This window comes from Microtus oregoni, unplaced genomic scaffold, assembly GCF_018167655.1.
Source record: "Microtus oregoni isolate MIOR12 unplaced genomic scaffold, Mior012 000000F_ref0000247, whole genome shotgun sequence".
Classification (NCBI taxonomy): Eukaryota; Metazoa; Chordata; class Mammalia; order Rodentia; family Cricetidae; genus Microtus; species Microtus oregoni.
Window position 1 is genome coordinate 69,162,631 of NW_024543059.1, and position 25,213 is coordinate 69,187,843.

General features: G+C 36.7%; 1 protein-coding gene across 1 annotated transcript in view; it reads left to right on the plus strand.

Moving 5' to 3' along the window:
• The window catches only part of Bank1 (B cell scaffold protein with ankyrin repeats 1), a 220,510-nt gene that overhangs the window by 14,566 nt on the left and 180,731 nt on the right, over positions 1 to 25,213 (plus strand). Inside the window, exon 3 of the mRNA XM_041679911.1 lies at positions 24,109 to 24,507. Coding sequence (XP_041535845.1) covers positions 24,109 to 24,507 — 399 coding nt within the window. The remainder of the gene's footprint in view (positions 1 to 24,108; positions 24,508 to 25,213) is intronic.

The following is a 25,213-nucleotide window of genomic DNA, read 5'->3' on the forward strand; positions in this document are numbered from 1 at the left end:
TAGAGTTGAAAAACAAATGAAGTTGAGTATCCTGTACATATTTAGAATGTTACACATTTTACTTTTATTTTTCTATTGTATTTAAAGAGGAGCATGACAGAAAATAAACAATCACAAAATACGTTAGGATACACCCATAGTCTGTATAGTTCAGGTCTTGAATTTAATATTTTTTATTTTAAATTGCATGATGTATTTACTGTGTTGGTCTTGTAGGTAAAATCCAGAACCTTATATATGCTAGGCACATGCTATACCATTGAGCTAAATCCCAGCCTCTCTGTCTTAGTAGGTTCAACTCTGTAGCTTTAATCTAATTAATATTTTAATTAATTAATGATTAATAATTTGCTTAAGTACTTCGTAATTACGGTTGTGTGACTGTTTGGTGAAATATCATCCAAAAGCAGAAAATCCACAACAATTTATCCCACAAAATAATCATCCTTCATATAAAATTATGATTCATTAATGTAAAGATGAGGAAATCCTTTTTTTTTTTTTTTTTTTTTTGGTTTTTTGAGACGGGGTTTCTCTGTGGCTTTGGAGCCTGTCCTGGAACTAGCTCTTGTAGACCAGGCTGGTCTCGAACTCACAGAGATCCGCCTGCCTCTGCCTCCCGAGTGCTGGGATTAAAGGCGTGCGCCACCATCGCCCGGCGAGGAAATCCTTTTTAATAGCACAGAAAACATTTGTCATTTAATCAAGTGCTGACTCTGCCACTATCTGACCTTAACCCCTTTCAAGTATCAAACCTCTGGTTCCTAGGAGGTATTAGATGCTGATGATTATGTTATTTTTTCATGATGATACTTGATTCATATTATGGATTGAATTGACACATTTTATCTTAAAAGAAAAATGCTACAGAAGCAAACGTGGTTTTGAGTAGATTTCTGGAATTGATATTGATGAGAGCAAGCAGACGAAAGACTCTAGCCTTACATGTGAGTACTTATGCATTGCTTAATTCTCCGAGGATTTTTATTTGTCATCTTTTCTGTTGGGCTCTGGCCATCACGCAGCATTTTTAAGTGAAATAGGAGTGGGGCAGTGTGAGCAGATCTGTTTCATTTTATCTTCGCCATTGCTCCAGTGACTTGAAGGCCCTTTGCTAGCAGGGGTCTGAGCTACTCAGTAGTGAGAACTAGTTAATAGGTGCAAGAAGCGGCTGAGTGTTTTCTCCTAAGCCCGGACGTAACTTCTGATGCATGGCTGCTCTTCTGAGAAAGCCACCACTCCTTTCTACAGGCAGTTGGCAGCGCTGTCCCCTGAGGGCCAGACTTCACTGCTCTCGGTGTTCTCATGACCCCTTCCCCAGCTGGATTAATCAGCCCTTTTCTTCTTAGTCATAGACTTTCTCTGTAATAAGAAGAAAGAGAAGGATAAATGTGATTGTTTCAGCCTCTGATGATCCCTGAGTTTGATCCCTGAGTCCCACACGGTGGAAGGAAATAACCAAATCCTGTAAGTTGTACTCTGGCTTCCCACACGTGTATTTCCCTCCAAGAAAGGGGAAAAACTAGAAAAAGATGCCCATCAATTGGTTTTAAGTATATGTATATAAGTGATATAAGTGTGTGTATATGTATGTATATATGTATAGAACTTTAAATTTTTCATTATATATATCTATCTTTATGTGTTGCTGTGATAAGACCATTTTCATATGAGTATATATTGCCCATTAAACAATCCTCCCCCACATCACCCCGTTTACCTTTGTCTTTTTCCTTCCCCTTCACTGAGTTCCCTTTCTTCCCCTACTTTCACTTCCATTTTGATGCTGTATATACATGCATGAATTTTTGTATCTATTTAAAATCCGGAACCACATACAAGAGAACACTTTTGATATTTGTCTTTCTGAGACTAGTTAAACTTAATGGTTGTAACCAGTTGCATTCATTTTCCCAAAAGCGTCATGACCATTCTTAGACCATTCAGGTGTACAAACAGAAAACCAAATGCTGTTGGGCATCATGACTGCAGACAGGCTCTGGGCATGTTAGCTTCCCTTTCCCTTAGTCACACTGGAGTTCTTGCAGTCACAGGAGAGCTTCTAGATTAGAGATGGTTCCTGTAGAGATCAGGATTGGAGATAACCTCTAAGGGGATGGACTTTCTCCTTCTGTGAGTCTCTATCACTGTGTCTCTGGAAGTTTGTACCTCATCCCCAAATGTTCTTCAAAAGCCAGTTTCCTTCTCTAGGGGATTGAGATGCATCTTGGGTTAGTGCCTACCCATGTGAGACACAAGAATAAGTACTCTAGAGATTTATCTCTTCTAATTCTTATGGTTATGAGATTTTGTAATGGTAGATCTAGGTACAGCTAGGTTAATTATTTGCTTCAGGTCATAGAAGTATGCCATTGCATACTATCAATTTAGAGCTGGCTTTTGAATCCAGGACAGCCTGAATCCAAGACCTTGACCTGAATATCAGTTTGCCTCTGAAATAAACTTATTTCGTTCACACAAATACTTACCCATGTCCATATCAGAAAGTTACTTTGCCCGTCTGGTGTTCTTAATTTTTCTAGTAACTAGTACTTGTTATAATAGGAAACTATCTGATGTACAAGATGATATTGTTAAGTAAAAGAACACTATCACTGGGGCCTTCTTTACAAGAGCCAATAAACACAGCTTCCAAATGATTATTGTAAGATAAAAAAAAGTTTTGTTTTCTCCAAGTGCTTGTAAGTGAATGAGGTAATAGAAAGAGCTATAGTGTAGTGCTAGAAAAAAGAAACATGTTTTTAATGATGGCCATTGGGGTATTTAAAATCATCAGAGCTGCAATACAGATGTGATTAAAACACGCTGTAAAATGTTAGCAATAAAGAGTCCTTGAGAAACCCACTGTTTCTAATTTGCATCTGCCTAATGTTTGGCATCCTCAAAGGAATTTCCAAACCCCTACTAATTGACTCTTAGAAAATCCTTCTAATGTATCATTTGCTTTGACTCAATGGGAAATCTAAACAATGATCATTTAAGCTATTTAATCAGCATTTTCCTACAAACACTGAGGAGCAGCAGCAAGCATGCTGCACATGCGTCTGTTTTATTCAAGGCTGGAGGGCACGGGCCAAAGGAGCTATAGCTGAAGGGAGTGTTCAGATGGTGTACTAGACAGAGAGCCCCCAAATTAATGGTGTTCTAGATAGAGAACCCCCAAATCTAATTTCTGATCCTGTGAACATGTCTATGTGGGAAAGGGAGATTAAGGCTGGAAGGTGGAGGGAAGATTGCCAGTTGATGACTTTGAGAAAGGGAACCTTCATGCGCTGTCTAGCACAGTTGAGTGTAATCACAGTGTCCTCAGAAGTAGAAGAGGAAGAGGTAAAGGACTGACTGCCTAGGGAAGGGTTTGAGCGAATGTCTCTGGCTTAAAGATGGAAGCTGGGACCTCAAGGAGTGACTTGTGATGCGTTCTAGAAGGCAGAAAGTGTAGTTGTGGATTCTTTCCTAAGGTTCCAGAAAGGACTCAATCCCTCCAACTGCCGATATTTTTCCAGGGAAACCCTTTCACGAATTGTAATAATTGTTAAGATAATAAATTTGTATTACTACTTGCATTTTGGAAGTTTGTGTGGCAGCAATGGGAATCAAAAAAAAAATTCTCTCCATGGATGTGGACTCCACAAAGAAGATGGAGGCAGCGTAAATAACAGATACTACCTGACCATCAGGCATTTGTATTTCGGTCTGGTTACAAAACTAAAGCATGAAGGAATGAGCCTTGATTAAAATATCAAGAGCAGATCAAAGACACTCTTAGAGTTATTTCAGCAAAGATCTTTCTCAACTTAATATTATTTTAACGCCCAGATAAAAATAAAAGTCTGTCACCCTTTATCTAGCTGGCTGATAATATATGAAATCACATGGTATAATTTGGGGGGTTATATTATATAAGTAAACTTGTATAGGATAGAATGATTGATATAATATACAATATACCACAGTCATCCACTCAATAGATATTGATAACACTTGCCTTAGATTTTAAGAGTTTATATGTGTATGTATGCACACATATATGCATGCATATATAGATAGATAGATACATATTTTCTTATGGTTTCTAATCTTTAATTTACATAGTAATTCATGATATATTTAAGGGTAATTTTTAAATGTCAAGATGCCAAAGTATAAGTATATTTTCCAAAAATAGTATTTATAAAATTTAAATATTTTTGGTTTGGCAATTATTCAACTCAGCATTTTTTTTTTGATATGTGAGGACTTTTTCTCAAGAAACCTTACACTAACAGTAGGTTGAATAAGTAGAGAATATTCCTCAGCCACAGATTTTTTTTCTTCCTTTCATTTTTGAGATGAGTTCCCACTGTGAACCCTAGGTTTCCCTCAAGCTCTGTACCCTCTCTGCCTCAGTCTCCGGAGTGCTGATGCTAGGCTTTGGACTCCAGTCCTGTTTCCCTCAGTAATATGTCTGTATGGGGCATTAAATGCACTATGGTGGCAGAGGAATGCATATTAACCCATTTCTTTTATAATATATACCTCCCTTTAAAGGCAACAATTGTGGTTTTTATCCTTTTTCTCTCTCAAACCTGAAAATTCTTTCCTTATGATCATTAAAATATTAAATAGAAATGTAATTGATGAATACATTTTATCATTGCAGTACCCTTTATAATTATAAGTTACCCTGCTGTATTTCAAATACTTGATCGAAAATCCAGATGAGAAAACAGGACCATGAAGTCTTAGAGTTCTGCTGGTGAGGGCTAGGGAGGAGAGGAAGAAAATTAGACCCTGAAATATGACTGTCTGAAGGATTGCATTGTTTCATAACATTTCCAGATGAACATATGTAACTCTTTTAAATATTTATTTTTATTTATATATATGTGTGTGTTTACGCTTAAATGTGTATGGGTACCCAAAGAGCCCAGAAAAGTGTGTGTGACCTGGAGCTGGAGTTATAGGTGATGGTGCCACTGAATGAAGGCACTGGGAACTGAAACCTGACAGATTCTCTGAAAAAGCAGCATATACTTTACCTACCCATACGTGACTCTTAACATTGTGTGTGTGAGAGAGAGAAAAAGAGAGAGAGAGAGAGTGGGGGGGGGAGAGGGAGGGAGGGAGAGAGAGAGGGAGGGAGGGTGGGTGTGTGCATTTTGCTGTCTCATTTCCTTTGACGTAGAGTCTCAGCCCTGGGCTTCTATAAATTACTGTGAAGCTCAGGATGGCTCCAAACTCATGGAGACCCTTTACCCTCAGCCTCCAGAGTGCTAGAATTACATGTGTGAGCTATAACTTTTAGTTTATTAATAATTTTTAACTTTGATTATAATTTTAAATTATATTACTATATGTAAGTTTAGCTGGTAAAAGTTTAAATACTAATTTAATCTTGTTTCTATAAACTCAAATATAAATGTATACCTCTGAAAATACTCAATACTACATTTGAATAGTATTTATGCTGTATTTAAATATAATTACTTAGACAACATTTAATAACTAAGGTGCGTTATTAATATTTTTATTTATTTATTTATTTATTATGTATACAATATTCTGTTTGTGTGTATGCCTGCTGGCCAGAAGAGGGCTCCAGACCGTGTGGTTGCTGGGAATTGAACTCAGGACCTTTGGAAGATCAGGCAATGCTCTTAACCTCTGAGCCATCTCTCCAGCCCCAGCATTATTAATATTATTTAAGGATAAATTTGATCTTTGCTTGATGGCACACATCTGTAATCCTAACAATTAAGATTGATGGATGCATGAGGATTGCTATCTTGGGCTACATAAAGTGAGCCTATTTCACAAAATAAGGCGTAGCAAGCAATAAGTGACTTGAAAGCATTTATTTTTGTGTGTTCTTAGTGTTACGCAGTCTTTTATATGAGAGGGAGCCTCCATGTTTGATGGGCAACATCTTGTATGTTGTAATAGTGAGAAGAAAATTATGCATATTTATAATATTTATTTATGGTTCTTCCTATTCTAAAATATTTCTTTGCCTAGAAGTTCACTTTCTTATTAAAAGTATACATAGATCTTACTATATTATGAACACGCACATGTCAGTTACTAATGCCAATAGGTAGTTTGTGACCACGTTAGTTACCATAGTCTTGTCTTTGTAATCTTGTTGCTGTGATGCATGGAGTGTGGGTATTTGTAGTTGCAAAAACAAATCTTCATAAAAATTAGTCTAAAGTAAAATATTTAAAATTTATTTTCTCTTATTCACAATGGACTGTAATCTCTTCCCCTAATTCACCATCTATCTTATCTTTTATAGCTTTTGATAAGCACTATAAATACACACTATTGACTTGAGAATTCTGATCTAAAATTTTAAGTGGATAGTTTCAAATATGGCATCCTATGCAAATAGGTGATTTGGTTTCATTTGACAAAATCCCATTAGTGAATTAAGGTAGAGTGTGAGTAAGAAATTAATTTGGTAAACTAAATAAACAACATGCCTTGAATCTCCTAATAAATAGTAGAGGCTGTTTGGATTTCTCCTTTTCATGTTGGAAAGACTAAGATCTCTTTCCTTCTCTTCTGTCAACAATATTTAAGAAATCAAGAGCTGGGCTGGAGAGATGACGCAAAGGATAAGAGCACTGGCTGCTCTTCCAGAGGTCCTGAGTTCAATTCCCAGTAACCACATGGTGGCTCACTACCATCTATAATAGGATCTGGTGCCCTCTTCTGCTCTGAAGATAGATATGCATAACACTCACACAAAATATAAAATAAGTAAAATTTAAAGTTTATATAAAAATTAAGAACTGTGGCTTCCAGCCTAGCTTGAGAAATATTATATTAAAATATCTATAACTATTCTTACACCTGAGTGGACTTAGAATTGCTCATATGCTTGCTTCCATTATTTTCTGGGCCCTGCTCCTCGAAAATTCAGTTCTTGAATAGTGTTCAAAAGTGGGTCCTTAAATCTAGAGGATTTATATGGATCTTCCCATATGGTTAGAAGAGAATGGACTTTAAGTGACCTGGAAGTGGTTGCTGTCAACAACCGTCTCAGACTTAAAGGATTTTGTAGAGTGTTCTACTGTTTAGATCAACTGTTACCCAGAAGTCTTGTTTACTCTGAACATGAGCCCCAGATGGGTTTTAGGGAAATTCTGTGGGTGGGAGGAGACACACTTTGCCGGTTTGCTGCTTCTCTTACATTAAAAATGACTGAGATTACAGACATTGAGATGAGTCTCATTTGCTGCATTTAACTGCATTAAATGAATAGATGACCATCCACACTTTGTTTCCATATGGACTTGCTTTCTAGTATGCAGATTTCCAAATCATTCCCCAGTTTTCACCATACTGCTTAAATCTCCAATTTATTTAATTGGGGATTATTTTTTGCAGGTTTGTTAAAGGTTTATTCTTGATCAGTAATGTATTTATAATAGGATATAGACAATTTTCACATAGAAAAACTCTTGGAAGACTTCAGTATCAAACAACAATCAAAAGTTTGCTTATATGGTCAGGCAGAGTAGTGGCACACACCTTTAATCCCAGTACTCAGGAGGCAGAGGCAGAGGCAGAGGCAGGAGGATCTCTGTAAGTTTGAGGCCAGCCTGGTCTACAAGAGCTTGTTCTAGGACAGGCTCTGTAGAAAAGTTTGCTTATATAATTTCAGTCTTTTGGGAATTTCATGTCATGGAGGGGATTACATGTTGGCAATGAAAGGCTTAGTTTACAAACATTCATTAGTGTGCTAAATCTGCCAAGTTCATGGAAGAATTTCAATAAGGAAGAAAAATGATTTGATTTCTGTTCGGAATTCATGATTACCCATCTGTCCCTCTTTGTCTCTCTCTCCCTCTCTCTTATTTTTCATTACTCTCATCATACTGTGCTCTGGTGCTTTGAATAGAATCGGATGAATTGAGAATGAAAAGAAAGCAAAGAAGCAAGAGACTGTCAACAGTTTTTTCTTGCTCACTGATAGCACAGTAGACATGGGGTTGAGTTGTTCGCCCAGATTTGCCGTCTTTTAAATCTCAGCAAATGACCCTGCGCTGCTGTCTACTGGGAAGCCATGAAAGGGACTGAAGAGTTTTTCAGTTGATAGTAATGTCTCTTCACTGTGGTTTGATAGTTGAACCACTGTTTGACACTAGAGAATGTAAGATTACTGGTTTGTTCTTGGTATGGCATTGGATGGGTTCATAAAGCTTTTTAACTTATGTATTTTCAAGTTTAAAATTTTATGTTTGAGGGAAAATACTTTAAGAAAACTGTAATATCTTGAATACTCTAAAAGAATAGCCACAATGTTCATGTAGAAGTATTTTATTATTATCATCAAGTGGGAATTTTGATGTAGTTATTTTGAAATGTGGTTCATTTGCAACCAAATGTAAGGACACTTTTCAGTCAGTGAACTCAGGTGATTGCAGTGGTTATTAAGTGGAGATGTGGCAATACATGTATTGAGTTGACCAACAACACTAAGAAAAAGGGCAAAATCACGAGGTAAAGGAAGCCAACTATATATTGGTTTACATTTTTATTTCAAGAAAATGGAATCTGTCACAAGAGACATCAGAATGAAACAGATATACCTATCCAGCATAGGGGCTTTGGACCATAGGTCAATGGCTATTATAATCATATTCCCACCCATGCTGTTGAAACAAAATGAGACAGCCGTAGTAAGAAGTGGGATCCTATTTAGAAGGTTATTTTATCGCTAGCTCCTGGTATATTCTCCATAACCTTTACCATCACAATAAAACTAACTGTAAAAAGTTTTAACTAATATTTCTGTACTACAGAATGGAATTATAAACACGGTACAGGATCTTTACATGCATGTTTGAGGCTGAGATGCTAGACTTTAATTTACCATTGACCAAACATTCTAGTTGGAACTTCAAGATCTGACTTTTGGTTTTTCAATTATACTAGTCAATACTACTAAAATGTTTAAAGAAAATTCAATTCTCTAAACTCAAATTCAGACTTCATGAAGGTATATAGTAGGATAAAATGATACTTAAGAATTAATTGATAGAGCTTAAATATATTCTATAGTTACTCTATTATGAGTTGTGTTAGAACTATTAAAACCCTAAAAAAGATGCTTTTTAAATCTTACATTTTTTATTAATTTTTGTCAGACTTGGTTTTATAACCAAAATTGTTGAAGTATAACCTTTATAAATAAAAATAAATCTACTATGTACTTACAGAGATCTAGAAATCTATATATTTTAGAAACTAAATGCCATGTAAATTTTAGTATTGATAATATTTCTACTAAATATTTTCAAAACATCAGCCCTAAATTTTGCATAATTATATGCTTTTATCTTAATGTATTGTTTATGGAATGGACTTTGCCACAGGGCAATGAATTTGAGATTAATTTTCCTAGGATCATATAAAACCTATTTCTCTTTGATCCTATTGCAGCCTCCACTGTGATGCTAACAAATTTTCAATAAGCATTTGTTGATCAACAGTGTGGTCACAGGCTTGTGCAGGTTCAGTTACTCACAAAGGAAGCTAGGAAACATGAGTTTATATCAAATTTTCCTTTATATAAACCAATATAAACAACAAAAGACATAAGAAAGTCATTACATGGAAGGATGTAATGTAAAGGCTTTTGTTTCTCAGTATGTTTCTTGTTTAGTAACTTCGTTTTGGGTATTTCATTCTTAAATTAAATAGGTATATTCTTTCCACTCCCTTTCTTCTTTTGTTCCGTGTAGCTTCTTAGCTCAAACAAAGCCATATTTCCTTCAAAGCCAAAAAAAAAAAAGACCAGATCAAAGTTTACAATATCCTGTCAATGAAATTATCTTCTTTCAACCATTCTCTCTCAGCATTATAGATGGGTACTTAATGTTGGAGAGACACACTTTTTAATTTTTCTCCAGAAGCTAATGCCAAACACCTCCCTTTCTTTCCCTTCCTACAGATTAGGTAATCCTCCCAGGTGAGGTTATAATTGTATATTGAGAAATGGTGTAGAGACGGTAAGAGTTAATGCTACGGGAATGAGAACTACACATCTGTGGTACTAGCTTTTCCCATGAAGATTGCCCTCATTTTATTATATTCTATTTTGTAATATAATATATTTATTCACAATTAAATCAGTAATTTATTTCTCTTGTGATCAACTGAACTACATAAATCCTGAAGGCAGAAATTAATCTCTATGAGGACTCAATAGGAACTCATAAATTGATTTAAAAAAAAAAGGTTATCAGAAAAATAAAGCAAGTGTCCCTTTAGAATCTGAGGAATAACTGTTGTAGTTTATAACTCCTGGTAGAAGTTGTAAAAATTTAATGAAGCATCATTGGAAGAAAAGTATCCCACATTCTCCCGAGAGAATGTTTGTAAATATGATCTGACTGTGTTGCAGAGCCCTTCCTTGTGACTGTGGATTTTAATTCACAATTGTTATGTTTCCTGTGGTTACCTGCTATACGGTCTTTCAGCATGCCGGTATACATAAGTAAAATTTTAGCTTCTAGAAAGCTTGCTGATGTAGAGGGACTGAACATTTCAAAGTGATTTACCTTTTCCATTGGAGCGTAAATTGACATATATTTTAGACTCTTAGGAGCTGGCTCTATCACTATGCTTGAGTATACTTAATTCCACCAGTTATACATTTTCATTTTATATGAAGTCATATATGTATTGTTCCATACATTCTCCTTCTTACCACTGTGATATTTTGTGCCTTTTTAAACAAGTCAACTGGAAACACTGAGTATCACTAGGAAATATTTATGGGAATTTTACTGAGAGTATTCTTTTTTCTCCTGTCTACATAGATGACAGTCAGTATTGGAATGTCTCTGAAATTCCATTCAATAACTCCAGCCATTTTGTTTTCTATACTCAACTCTAGAACTGTTTTGCTTGTAAAGATGTAATAGAAACTCTATAGGCTATATACTGTTTTCACTTTACAAACCATCAAGTTACTACAATAATATTGGGGCTAAGAAACTGTGATAGTCTTCAAATCTTAATGGTACTATTTGTTCTCTTTTGATATCATCATCATTATCATCATTATCATTTATGCTCTGGCAATGCTTATGTATACAAGGACAGCCTTATGATTCTCCAGTTGTTCCTATACTGGACAGAACTAAATGATCAGTTTAAGACAATTATAGGAGTGTTGCAGGGATGCATCCTCTCAACACTACTCTTTAATATATTCCTGGCAGGACAGAATATAGCAAGGTAGAAAATCCAAGCAGAGATAGAAAAGGAAAGAAGGCAGAGTCACAGATGCCACGTAAATACCAAAGGAGAAAGACAACAGAACCTTACTGGTAAGCCACAACCTCGTGGCAATATACAGATTAATAAAAAAAACTCTCCTTGTCATAAAAGTATTTCAAATATACAGTAGGACATATTCAGATATAAAAGATGTCTAAATGAGATGCAGTGTGTTTTTAAAAATGTACATAGGCTTAAGAAAAAAAGAAAATTGATATAGGCAGTTATAGAAGGGAATAGTTTTAAAAAATAAAACAAATTCTTTAAAGAGACAGGAAAGTAATATAAAATAATATAGACAGTCACAGATTAAAGGAGTAAAGACAAATATTAAAAAGTAATAGAAAAAATAATAAGCCACATAATGATGGAAAATAAACAGCCTGCATTATGTATATTATTGTGCTTTCTTTGATTTAAGGTCAAAATTATTGTATGTACATTTCTAGTCTGTTTAAGGTATTATGTTTATACATATCATTTAAAAATATAATGTATAGATAATAAATACAGATTAATAGTCATCTACAATAATGAAAGTTTAATTATATTAGTTAGGTTTTCTAGATATATAGATATATTTCAGTTAGATAAATAATCTTCAACACTCAGGATATGGCATTTAAAGGTTTTAAGAACTAGACTTTTCACAAAAGTGAGACATGTCTGCTTCTGGCAGCACCAGTTAGTTCAGAGAGACTGATGGGCATTGAATAAACTTGCTGTAGAATTTGTGTTCAGTGTGACAAAGCTAGCCATTTGGGCAAGAAATTGTTTTTTCCTGGATTGCTTGATGGTATGCTGTATAAACTGGACAAGCAGTACCCACAGAAAAGGGACTGCTGAACTTGCCTAAAGAAGTTGAGATAGTGCTTCAAGAAAGAATCTGCCAGGCATTCTGCAGGACACAGAAGACAGTGACTGACAAACTGCTAATATAGATTAAACTGTCTTTGAAATTTCCTGCTTCATGGAAAAGTCTGCAGGATACTATGGGCCTGTAGGCTAAATATGGATGCCCCAAAGTTACAGAAGAACTTTGGGTGACTGTTCAGGAAGTGAGATGTCTCTGTCAATTCAAGAGTTTTGGAAGTTTGATTACAATGCACTTCTTATTTATTTAGGTAACTTTAAAACCATTTGTGGTCTTTGATGGAGTTGAAGACAGATAGTTATAGTTTTCCTTATGATAAAAGATAAAATAGATATGAAACTTTAGACTCACAAAGAAATATTGTAAATGTAACTCTTGCTTGATACCTCTTTTGTTATGAAATTTTACTATGTCAAAGTTAAAACCGTCCTTTAATTTAGACATAAAAGGGGAGGTGATGTGGGATTGCCTTCTGTATCTTGTGAATATGCTTTATTACAAATGGTTAATAAAGAAGCTGCTTTAGCCTATGTCAGGGCAGAATATAGCAAGGTAGGAAATCCAAGCAGAGATAGAAGAGGAAAGAAGGTGGACTCAGAGATGCCATGTAGTTACAAAAAAGAAAGACACCACAACATTACTGCTAAGCTACAGCTTCATGACAATACACAGTTAATAGAAATTAGCTAATTTAAGACATGAGAGCTAGCTGGGAACACACCTAAGCCATTGACCAAGCAGTGCTGTAATTAGTATAGTTTGGGTATGATTATTTGAGTCTGAATGGATGGAAAACTTAAAAGAGCAATCTTTGCTTACAAATTAATAATAGGAGCAGCCCTGGAGGATGATGAGATAGGCATGCAGAGAGGTGTTGTATGAATCAATAACTTGTGTTTTGATGACAACACAGCACTACGTGTTGAAAGTCTAAATGAGTTACAGGTCATGGTAAACAGAGTGGTGGAAGCAAGTGAAAATCTCGGTATGAAATTAGTGGGAGGGGTGCACAAGGATATTAACATTGTAATAAAGAGTCGGAAAATCAAGCAATCAAATTTGTGTATCTGGGAGGAAACCTCAGTTCAATGGAAGGGATATTTCAGACGTCAAGAGGCAGGTAGGGATAGCAAGGGCTGCATTCCAGGCACTAGGAAAGGGTTTCTATTGATCTAAATTTCTTCATTCCCCACTCACACCAAAAGTTCAATGTAAGGGTCTAATCCTAATCATTGTATTTGTGCTTCAGAGACAAAAGCACAGCGCTTCCATGGATGGATACTTTAATCTTTCATGAAAGGAAACAGAATAGCCTCCAAAGGAGGTAGCTAATTATAGGCAAAGACAGTGATCAGCAAGTGTTCTGTTTGTGTTTTACATGTGAGTAAAGAATTCTTTTTACACCTTTAAAGTGTTAAACTGAGAAAGTACAGCATGAAGAACGAGAGAAGGGAGAATAGATCCTAATATGATCCATAAAGCCCAAAGCATTTCCCATCTATCTTTATAGGAAATCTGCCTGTTGAATCCTGTTCTTATCATAACAGGAAACTTCTGTCACTTCAGATTTAGTGGTGCTAACAGGCTGCTCATGCCATCTGTGTACTGGAAATAACACATAAACGCTTGAATACTGTATGAGTACAACCCTATTGATATATTCAGATATTCAGATTTATACATTGCCTTTTTCATTCTAATAATCTTTAAAAAATAAACCTATCCATACTTTTCAGACTATCACATTGTCAAGAACCAGGAAGAATTTCTAAGTATCAGGTACTTTCTGTAGAATAGGCTCTTCCCCCCACCCCACCCCCCACGGGATTAGGTGCACAGCATCAGAAAGTCCCAGAGATGCAAAATTAGAGATGAGAAGGGATGTGCTAAATAACAGACCATTAACAGCTCTAGCTGGTGATCCAGCGAGGTTTGGGATATATATCTGTAGTGCTGACAGTACAAACATGGGCAAATTGTACAAAAACTAAGAGGCACCTTTGTCTCTATGAATAATAAAATGAACCATGTTTCTTGGGGGGAAATTATAGGATAGTGTTTTGCCATCTTAATATCTTTAGAAAATCCTGGATTTAGTTTCCTGTTATACTGAAAATCCCATTGCAGAGTTGAAATATACAACTGATTCTACTGTATTTACTTAATGACTGAAATAAAGGTATGTGCTCATGTACTGAACTTCCTAGAGTGGGCACACCCATGTTATCAAAGGCTGATTGCTTAGAATTTCATGATTGTACAAAGCTGGAATTCTACAAATGTTGAGACAAAATTAATTAGTCTCCTTGACAGCACTCATAGTCCACTCCTGTTTTAAAAATGTGTGCGAGTGTTTGTGTGTGCATGTGAGCATACATGAGCATATGTGTCCACTGATCAGAGGAAACTGCTCAAGTTAGTTTTCCCTGACACTGTGTAGAATTCTACTATGTAGAATCCTGAGATTGAGCTCAGATCATAAGTGTCCTCAAGTGCCTCTAAATACTGACCCATAGCCCACTTTTGTATCTAGCTAACATCCTTGTGAGTATCCGGAAAATATCTTGACTATATTTTTAGTGCATCATTAGTGTTCACCAATTCCAAAACTTAAAAGCCATCAGATATCTACAACCTGTAAGCTTCTAACTTCCTTCTTTGCCGTGATCAAGCCACATGCTGCCTATAGTGATTTATTTAGTCACTGGCTTGCCTTTCACTTTTTTTTTCCTTCTGTGATGATAAAAAGCTCTATAATTAACTGCTGCTTTGTTGGAACATGCCATTCTGGCAACCTGAATCCATGTCCTCAGGTCTGGATATTCATAATTAGCTCCGAATAAACTCCTCTTTGCCCCCTTTGAAATAAGAGCTGTGGTTTGCATTAATGTGCACAATTAAAACAAGATGAAGCAGCATGACTGTAACTTTTATTTTATCATTTTCAAACTTTCCCCAGGGATCCAACAGAGCCTTGCTCATACTAGGCAAGCGCTCAATCACCAAGCCAGAGCCCTAGCCCTTCCATTTTCTTTCCTTTTTATTGCCAGTGAGAAAAAAACATTGCTTAAAAATTAGAATCTTGCAACATTTTCTCATTATGCATAATGATATCCTGGTTTGACACTGGGTCCCATTTAAAGAGAAGAAAAAATGTCCATTTGAGACTGGGATTCTAGAAAAGAATAGTGATTTATGTTTAGCCTCATTCTTTTGATAATATAAATTATCTTTTTGGTATAAACACTATTATTATAAATTATTGATAAAAATTTCTTTTCAGATTAAAAATTCATTATAGTACTTTATAAAACAAATGAGACATTATTGATTATAAATCTGGCAGAATACTTCATTATAAATAAAAAAGTTAATATGTCTTTATTTTGTTCTTGAAAAACAGTTTGTTGGATAAGGAGACTGTCTCCAGGCATGAAGGTGGCATGACGCTTCTCTACCCTGGAGTACAGGTTGTGAGATTGCTGGATCTTTTAGTGATGGCAAGAAATATGCTAAACAGTCAATTATAGCTAAGTATAGTGATATGAATTAGCATAATACCACTTCCTGGTAGGTAAAGAGAGGTTGGGTCTTAGCATGTTCATCTGCTATTCCTTTCCAATGTTCATAGTTGCTTTTGGGCGGTGCTGTCATATATGAAAAGTAGAAGCATGTCTAAAGGAGGACTCTACAACACAGTTACTCTGGAGTGACTGTCATGGGGCTTTTTGGTGATGCAAGGGATCCTGAATCAGGTTCTTTCCTGTAAGTAACAGCTCAATCATGCTGTATTCATAACTCAGTGGTTTGCTCACCTAGATTTGGATGGAATTATTATTTTGGGCTTTTATCTCCATCCTACTTTTAGTGAATGTATACATCTGTTTATAAATCTCCAGGAAGTCACACAACACTGTTGTACAATGCTTCCATTACTTTCATGTTGGTAGATTTGAGACTTACATTTTGAATTACCTCTTTGGAACTTTAATAGCATCTTCAGTAGTAATGTTATTCGATTATGTTATATATTCCTAGGAATGAAAGTTTGCATTTCTATGAGACATATTCATCATTTATTATTAAGTTTCCCAACTTCTGGAAGTTGGCTGATCTTCACATTGATGCCCCTCCTTAAATTGGGAGAGTAATGATTTAAACTTGGTTGAGCACAAGTGTGTAAATGAAGTGCATTGCATATACACTACTCTTGAGAATTCAGAGATGATTCTTCTGGGATCTACAGCCTACACATCTCTATAGTACATACTTCTCTTTGCTAAGTCAAGGAGAAGAGAGACACAGATATGGATATGGCTTCTATTAACTTTTGGTTTTGGATTCAAGTCAGTTTCCTAGTTAAAAAAAAAAAAGTCAAAGGCAGCAGGAAGGTGACTGATCGTCTTTTTCTGTGGCTGTGACACATTCCCCTTGGTGAGCGATCACTAGTGAGTGAAGAAGACTATCACCTTGTAAGGGTTAAGTGAATGAATTTAAAAGTTAGTTCAACTTCAACAGAGTTAGAAGATACTGGGCCTGGACTCCTCCCTCCGTAGCCTGTGAAACCAGGAACTGGAACTACAGACTGTTGTTACTGGTTTGAAGAATGGGTGGTGGGAGGCATCTCTGGCTCTATTCAGGCATCCTGAATTATCTGCAGTTCATTAGTAAATGACTACCTGAACATGGTTCCAAGAGTGCTGAACCCTGTAAGATTCCTGTCCACCAAAAGGTTTTATATCACTGCCCCCTTCCTGTAAGACTCATTTCAAAAAGGCCTATCAAATGCCTGGACAGGAAAAAATTCCTTGGGAAAAACTGCTTGTTTTAGAGACTTTAAGACTTACACAGAGCCTGTCTAAAGTGCAGACAGATCAGCACAAAGATAGTGTAGGTTATTGTCCACTCTCACCCCTCGAGAGTGTTGTTTAGAATAAACTATGCTCAGGGTGACTTTGTCTGAATTCTTTCCATGGATATCACAAGGGAGCCATGGACAATGGATGTTAAATATTTCATGTTCTCTGGTGAACACAAAAAGTTTCAATAAATAATAATTGAGAAAATTAAAGACCAACTGCCTTGCAGGACTTCAACTATGAGGAAGAAAGGAATGATTCAGCCTTTTAAAAATTTGCATAAAGAAAGAAAACTAGCATGTAGTTGACAAAGTACAAATCAAACCGAAATGAAAATACCTGCTCATCATGAACAAAAGATGTTCAAAGAGTATTGACAAAGACTAAAGATTTCATCAATTTTTAGATACAATTTTAGTCACTAAATTTAGACAGCATGCTGTATTATTAAAGATGAACTTAGTGAGTACCTTATTAACTTTAATAATAAATGGAGAAACAAAGCAATGCTGGTTTCCACTTAACATTTTTAATTATATTTTATTAAAGTTTCTCAGTTTATTTATTTATTATTTGTTTGTTCATTTATTGTGGCACATTGGACGGAACATAGACCTTGAGCATCCTGGGATGACTTGGATTTTGTCTGTTATTCATTTTCCCTTCCTTTAGGCTTCATGTGGAGCACTGGCAAGTCGTGTGGTCCGATTGCCAGCAGCGCCCTTCCCTTTCTGTCCCGAACATAGGTCCTTTCCTCTGGAACTGAAGGATCAAAATCCCTTTCAATGTTTCTTCTTGGTTTTGTTCAGATTGATATGATTTATTTAAAATCACATTTTAATCTAAAGTATTTTTGACAGTTAATCAAAAAATTAAGTTGTATATATTACATATGTATGTGTTGTGTTATAAATGTTAACTGTGATTTATGCATTTCGATGTTAGCTCTTACATGTTGGCATCTATCTATTGGTATGCTACATATGAATTTATATCACTTAGCCCACATGACTTGTCTTATTTCCTAGGATAGTTTAATTTGAACTTGAAATTAATGACTAATCAATTTTTTCGTTATGACATTAACACCATTATCCCAAACAATGTATAATTTTTTCACTTTCTATTACAGTTTTTGACTTACTTTGCTTTTCTAGCATTAATTTTATTTAAGTTTTTATGTTATGTGTAAAGTTTTCTAATGCATCTACCTTTAAAGTTTGAAAACCTCCTTTGAGGTGTGCCAGGCTTCTGTGATTAGAATTCACTCCCAGGTTTTTAATTATCACTTCTGTAATTGTCTTAGTTTTGGAGATCTTGTTCCCAAAACCCACCTGCTGTAAGACTGACCGACCTCAGGGACTACTGAATAGTTCCCTCCCCAAACTTCCTTTTGCTACTTTTCTTAATTTAAATGTTGTGTTAAACTTTAGCAAGTGTGCATTTTGAAATAGGGCATCTCAAATTTTTATGCTTGTGATAAGCTTTTAGTTAATTTTTTTCATTACCCCAGCTATGTAATACTTAAGTCTATAAAATAGTATGCAGATTTGATATTTATTGATAACAAATCATAAGTATATTTATTTTAAAATAATTTTATAATTATGTATAAATGATTTTTATTATTTATTAAAGCAAACCTGAATGTTAATCTATGTGTTTCTTACATAAAAATTAATCTCTGCTGAATATTTGATCCTTGGGATGCAGAATATCTTTAATGTTTTCTGTAGTTGATATTCTATAATCACCAATCCTGAAAATGCCACAGGGGAAAAATGGCAAAATAATGTTTCGAGAAATTTCAAAAGCTATTGGAAATTTTATTCTAGTGACAAGGTAAACTTTACCAAGTGACATTTCATGAAATTGAAGTCAGCAACTCAAACAGTAATTTTTAAATTTAATCATACTAACACAGTACAATTCAAAGGTATATTAATTTGATAGGCACAATAAGAAATAGCAGTATAAAATATTAAAAGGCTGTTTGTAGAGGAGTCAGTGCTTTTGTTTCCCAGCTGCCTCATCCCTAAATAATCACAGAAGATTAGTATTAATTATAAATGTTCGATCTATAGATCAGGCTTATTTCTAACTAGCTCTTACAACTTAAATTAGCCTATCTCTATTCATCTGTATCTTGCCACGTGGTCTGTAGAGCTACCCATCCTCTAGTACACCTTGCTGCTCCAGCAGCTTGCTTGCATCTCCCAGACTCTGCCCTTCTTTTTCCCTATATTTTTAGCTTGACTTTTCTACTTGGCTCCATCCTGCCTTGCTCCTGACCAAAATCAGCTCTCTTATTAACCAATGGAAACAAAGCATTCACAGAAGGGTTATCCCACAGGAGCTGTTTCCTACAATTAAGCTTTAACGTTTATGTAGGAGCAGGTAACTTTCTACATACAGTAAATGCTGTGATTCATACCATACCTTAGTCTGGAATCTGAGCTGTAATGTTTCAGATAGTGTGCCTTGGTTTTACATGGTACGACAGCATGCACAATGCAAAAATGTGCCTGCTGTGTGTTTCGAACCAAGTCTGCAGTGACATCACACAGTGCAGATTAGGAGCGTGTGGCCAGAGACACCTCTGTTTCAGTGTGTATTTGATGTGGAAGTGATTTCAGTTGCCAGGAGTTCAGAAATCTTTTTGTTGTTGCTGCTTTGCTTTATCTTCTTTTGTTTTATTTTGTTTTTAGATCACATCTTTTTTCTTTTTTTATTAAGCATTTTAAAACTATCTTTTCTCATTTTGCATGGTTATCCCTGTTCCCACTCCCTCCCTTCCTCCCACTCCACCTTTTCATCCACCCCCTCCCCATCCACCCCTCGGAAAGGGTAAAGCCTTCCCATGGGGAGTCAACAAAGTCTGATACTTCACTTCCAGGCAAGGTCAAGCCCCACCCCCCCCTATATCTAGGCTGAGCAAGTATCCCTCCAAAGAGAATGTGTTCCTAGATGCCAGTTCAAGCACTAGGGATAAGTCCTGGTCCCACTGTCAGTGGCCCCACAGACTAACCAAGCCTCACAAGTGTCAGTGAGCTCTCAGTAGCTCAGGTCAGCTGTTTCTGTGGGTATCACCATCATGGTCTTGACCCCTTTGCTCATACTATCACTCCTTCCTCTCTTTAACTGTTCTTTAAATTTTCATGCAAATGAATGTAACTAGAAAAAAAACATCCTGAGTGAGGTAACTCAGACCCAGATAGACAAACATGATATGTACTCACTCATAAGTGGATATTAGACATAAAACAAAGGATAACCAGCCTATAGTCCATGATCCCAGAGAAACTAGGTAACAAGGAGAACCCTAAGAGAGATACGTGGATCTGAAGAAGAAACAGACAAGACCTCCTGAGATAATTAGAAGGACGGAAGGACGGTTTGAAGGGAAAGAGAGGGGAGAAGAGGAGGGAGAAGGAGAATATGAGGGAATGGGCTGCTAAAGAAGAGGGAAGGACAGTGAGGGAGAAAAGAAAAGAGTTATCTTGATTGAGGGAGTCATTAAAGTGCTAGCGAGAAACATAGCACTAGGGAAATTCCCAGGAATCCACAAGGATGATCCCAGCTGAGAACCTAAGCAATAGTGGACAGGATGCATATACTGACCTTCTCCTGTAATCAGGTTGATGACATCAACCTTGTCATCATAGAACCATCAACTTCAACCATCAACTGATGGAAGCAGATACAGAGAGCTACAGCGAAGCACTGGGCTGAGCTACAGGAGAACAGTTGCCATTTTGTTTGCTAACCGTCCCACACAGGGTTGTGACCCAGAGTTTAAGAAGCTGGAATCAAAGCTATACCAATGAATTAATTTCTCCATATGTATGTTTATGTAATCCCTATGCAGATCAAGACAGAGAGTAAGTCCAGAGCTCCAGGAGGGTTCCTCAGCCTGATCCACTAACCTGGTCTCAATATCCTTATCTACGCCCAATGTATCCCAGGTAGATTAGCATCTGTGCCCAATGTGTCCAATTAGATCGCCAACAATGTTCCTCTGCTGTGTGCACTCTTGCTTACTGCACGCAGTGTTCTTAGATCTATGCACGTTTCATGTATCTATGGCTCATTCCTTCTCATTGTTGCACAGAAGAGTATCTTATAGTACCAGTGTGTAGGGAGAATTCGCCTTTGGAGAGCTACCTTACAATTCACAGTAATTTGTTGAAATTGCTCAGAAGAAATTATACCAACTTTCTGCTTTCTCTTGTGACAGACACACTTTATCTTTCTACATATAGAAAGTGCTTTTATAATAACCATTAAACTAAGGTCAATTTAGTCAAGTCTTGCTTTCCTTAACCATTTTTCCCCCAATTGTTCCTCACTGATTCACAAAGCTGGTACCTTATACTCTTTAGTCCAAGACTTTATCAAAAAAAAAATATTAAAAATCTTGGGCTGGTGAGATGGCTCGGTGGGTAAAAATTTTTTCCATATAAGACAAACAACCTGGTTTGATCCAAAATCTCAGAGCCCGTGGTAGAACGGGAGAGGTGGCTGCTGCAAGCTGTCTTCTAATCGCCATACGGTGTGCAGGCTGCGTTCACACACATGCCACACGAGCACATGGAAATAGGACCGTTTGTCTTTAATCTTAAAATAGCTTTAGAACTGTTGTCAGCATGCCTCAAGTGTTCATAATAATGGGTTTCATTATGACATTTTCGTAAAATACATACCACATTTTGATCACGTTTCCTCCCTTTCCCAACTTCCTCCCCCTCCCATTGACCGCTTTCCTCTCATCAGCTAGACCACTTCTACGTCACAATATTGTACGTGTATTCATGTGTGGTGTAAGCAAAGGCATATGTGATGTATAAAGATGTTCATGAGTATTTGTTCACATATGCATATAGGTGTGCTTATACATATATGCATGTGTGTGTGGAGGCCAGAGGTATATGTACGGTGTTTTTCTCAATGGTTTTCCATCTTACGGTGTCTTTTACTGAATTAGAAGCTCACAGGGTCAATAAAATTGGCTAGTCCATTCATTCCAAGGATCTGCCTGCCTCCACCTCTACAGTGCGGGGGTTGCAGATGCCACGTCAGCTTTTTATTTTATGTGGGTTGTGGAAATCAGGTCCTCATGCTAGCACAGCAGGTACTACATCAGCAAGGATGTGTGTGCAACACCTGTAAAAAGACTCAGTGTGAATCTTTCTCATCTCCACTTCAGGAGTTTGAATTATCCTCATATTGAATCCTTTTCTTTTCGATTTTTATCTACTTTATCATATTTTCCCACATAGCTTTAATTGCATCCTTTATTAACATTTGCTATGCAACATCTAGCTTTGTTACAGGCTGGAAATTAAAATGTTACCAATCTCTAATCTAGTTATTGTTGTATAAAATTTGCTTGGATGATGTAGTCTTTTTTAAAATTTTTAATTATGTTAAATTGTCTTTAAACTTTTGTTTTAATCAAGCTAGAGTGATTTTTATGCTCTAAAGTCTGTCATTTTCTTGTTTTATTATTTTCACTAGTCCATGTATGGTAATTTTTAATTGTGATGATCATTTTTATTGTTATTATGATTTGACATAGTCCCATCCCATAAAAAACAATTAGTGCTGCTAATATTTATTTTGCTCCTATTTATCTAGATGGAGGTTAGACTTCATATTTTAGTTTGGGCAGGAAAACAACTCTTGGCATTTTCTTCCTTGTCTTACTCGGTACTTCTAAATGATTGGCTTCTCGTGGCCTCACGTGGTTTGCAGGAAAGTGGGACAACAAGGGTTGTTTTATTGCTGCACAGCAGCTGCCCCGAATCTACTGCTGTTTCTGCTTCTGACTGCTGTTCTGTAATCGCTATCCCACAGCTTAGGCTGAGACTTGGCAGGGACCCAGAACTGCCACTGCCTCTGCAGCCAGATGTACTTTTTGATGAAATCTTTATCATATTTTACCAATAAAGGCTTGCGAGTCAGATACTGGGGAGAAACCCTGCTAGCTCAGAGAGGCCGAGAAGCAACCAGCTGACATTCCTCCTTAGCTGGTGACCCTGCAAGAGAGAGTATTCTCTTCTGCAATGCAATCCCAAACCAAACCAGACTGCCACGCTCAAAGTCCCTCCCTACTACTTCCTGTGCGTTTCTCTATTTTATTTCCTGACTCCCCCTAATTGTCTTTAGCTACTTCCTGTCAACTAGTTGCTGGTTCTGCCCCTTGACCCGAGGTTTTATTTAATTAACACAGACTCAGGGTTCACAGTGAGATCAAATATCCCTCAGCAAAGTGTGGTTTGTGGTCTCTGGTGATCCTTGTAAGGCCTTCTGCAAGATCCTCCCCTTTTCTGCTGTGGAGTGGTTGGATCTGTGGACTTGACTGATTTCTCAGACTCAGCTTTGAGCCTATCTTGTAGGATAGGATCTTGTAGAAGCCCCATGTTGGGAAAAACAATAGGAAAGTGATGCCTGAGGTCCTGACAGTCTGACAATTCTGATTCCTCAACAGTCTTGACTGTGAGTGGGAGATAGATCTTAGTTCTAGATTGTTCTATGAGAACCTTCTATTTATTTCAATAACAACATTTTATTATTTTAAAATTGTATTTTTTTGTTTTTGTACACAAGTGGGTATTCACAGGCCTCAGCAAATGTGTGGAAGTCAGAGGACAATTTATGAGAGTCAGTTCTCTTCTTGCATGATTTGGGGCCCAGGGATTAAGCTCAGTCCTCCTTTTGGTGCCAGACACCTTCACCCAGTAAACCATCGGGCCAGCCCACAAGTTGTTACTTTCTGACAGATGATTTCCCCAACTTCTTTTTTGTTTTTCACAGTTGAGTTCCTTCATGCAAATAAACTTTGTTTTGTTGATTATGGGGGAGTCACATTTGTGACATGAGTAGAAGAGGCTTTCAAGGCAACAACCGTGTTATATCTTATTTTTTAATCTACATCATTACAATAAAGATAGCAACATTTTACAATACTGGTATCGACTATAAGCAAATTAGCATTTTTTTCACATTTAAAAGAGAATATAACCTGCTGTTAGCCTTTTGACTATAAGAAAAATAAAACATTTTTTTCTCTCTTTCCAGGAAGTGCAAAAGACATCCTTCTGATACATGAGGAAGATGCTGAGGAATGGGCTCTGTACTTGCAAGAAATATTTATACATATTGTGGAAAGAGAAGCCATCCTGGTATATCCCTTGTGGAATCTCTCTTCTTCACATTTGGATTTGCTAGACTTAAATGCTTACAAATGTAAGCTTCTGATATTATCTAATAGTCTACTTAAAGACCTAACCCCGAAGAAGTGTCAGTTTCTAGAGGAGATACTTCACTCGCCAGCAAGTGTAGTGACCCTGCTTTGTGGGATGGAGAGCTCGGATCCTCTCTTTCAATTATTAAGTGTCCCCGGAAGCAAGTGGGAGATCTCAACAGAGCAGGATCCCGAGGACTACATCTCTGTCGTCAGTCAGATCTTAGACAGAGGTAGGAATGCCACATCTTCTCTGTTGGTTTTTAAATGTTTACTTATTTACTTCTTTTGCAATGGGAGGGAGGGAGAGGTTAGCTCAATGATTAAGAACACTGGCTGCCCACTCTTCCAAAGGACCCACGTTCAATTCCCAGCACCCACAAGGCAGCTCACTAGCCTCTAACTCTAATTCAGGGGAGCCAACACCATTTTCTGGTCTCAGTGGGCACCAGGTACACACGTGGTTACACATACAGGCAAAACAGCTATATACACAAAGTAAAATAACAATTTTTCTTAAGTTTTGCAATTTAAAATTTTAAAGTTTTTTAAGTCTATGACTATCTGATGTAAGGCTAACATTAGAACATAAATGCCAAGTTCGCCTAACAATGTTCTGACTGGCCCACAAAACGCACTAAGGTTCTTTATTTTTAGCTTTATTCCAGTCAAAAGTTAGCACTTGTTCTAAAAAATGGCTAAACACACACACACACACACACACACACACACACACACACACTCCTTTGGGCAACTTGGATAAGATTGTGATACCACAAGCAAGCCATGCTATGCTGTTAGTTTCTGGAAGATAACATTGGGCATAATTGGTGAAGCCTAAACCACTGCTATCCACACTGATATTGTTATCAGCCAGCAACAGTTCGAAGTTTGAAGACTTAAGTTAGAATGCAGAGCTTAGGCTGTTCTGATAATTGT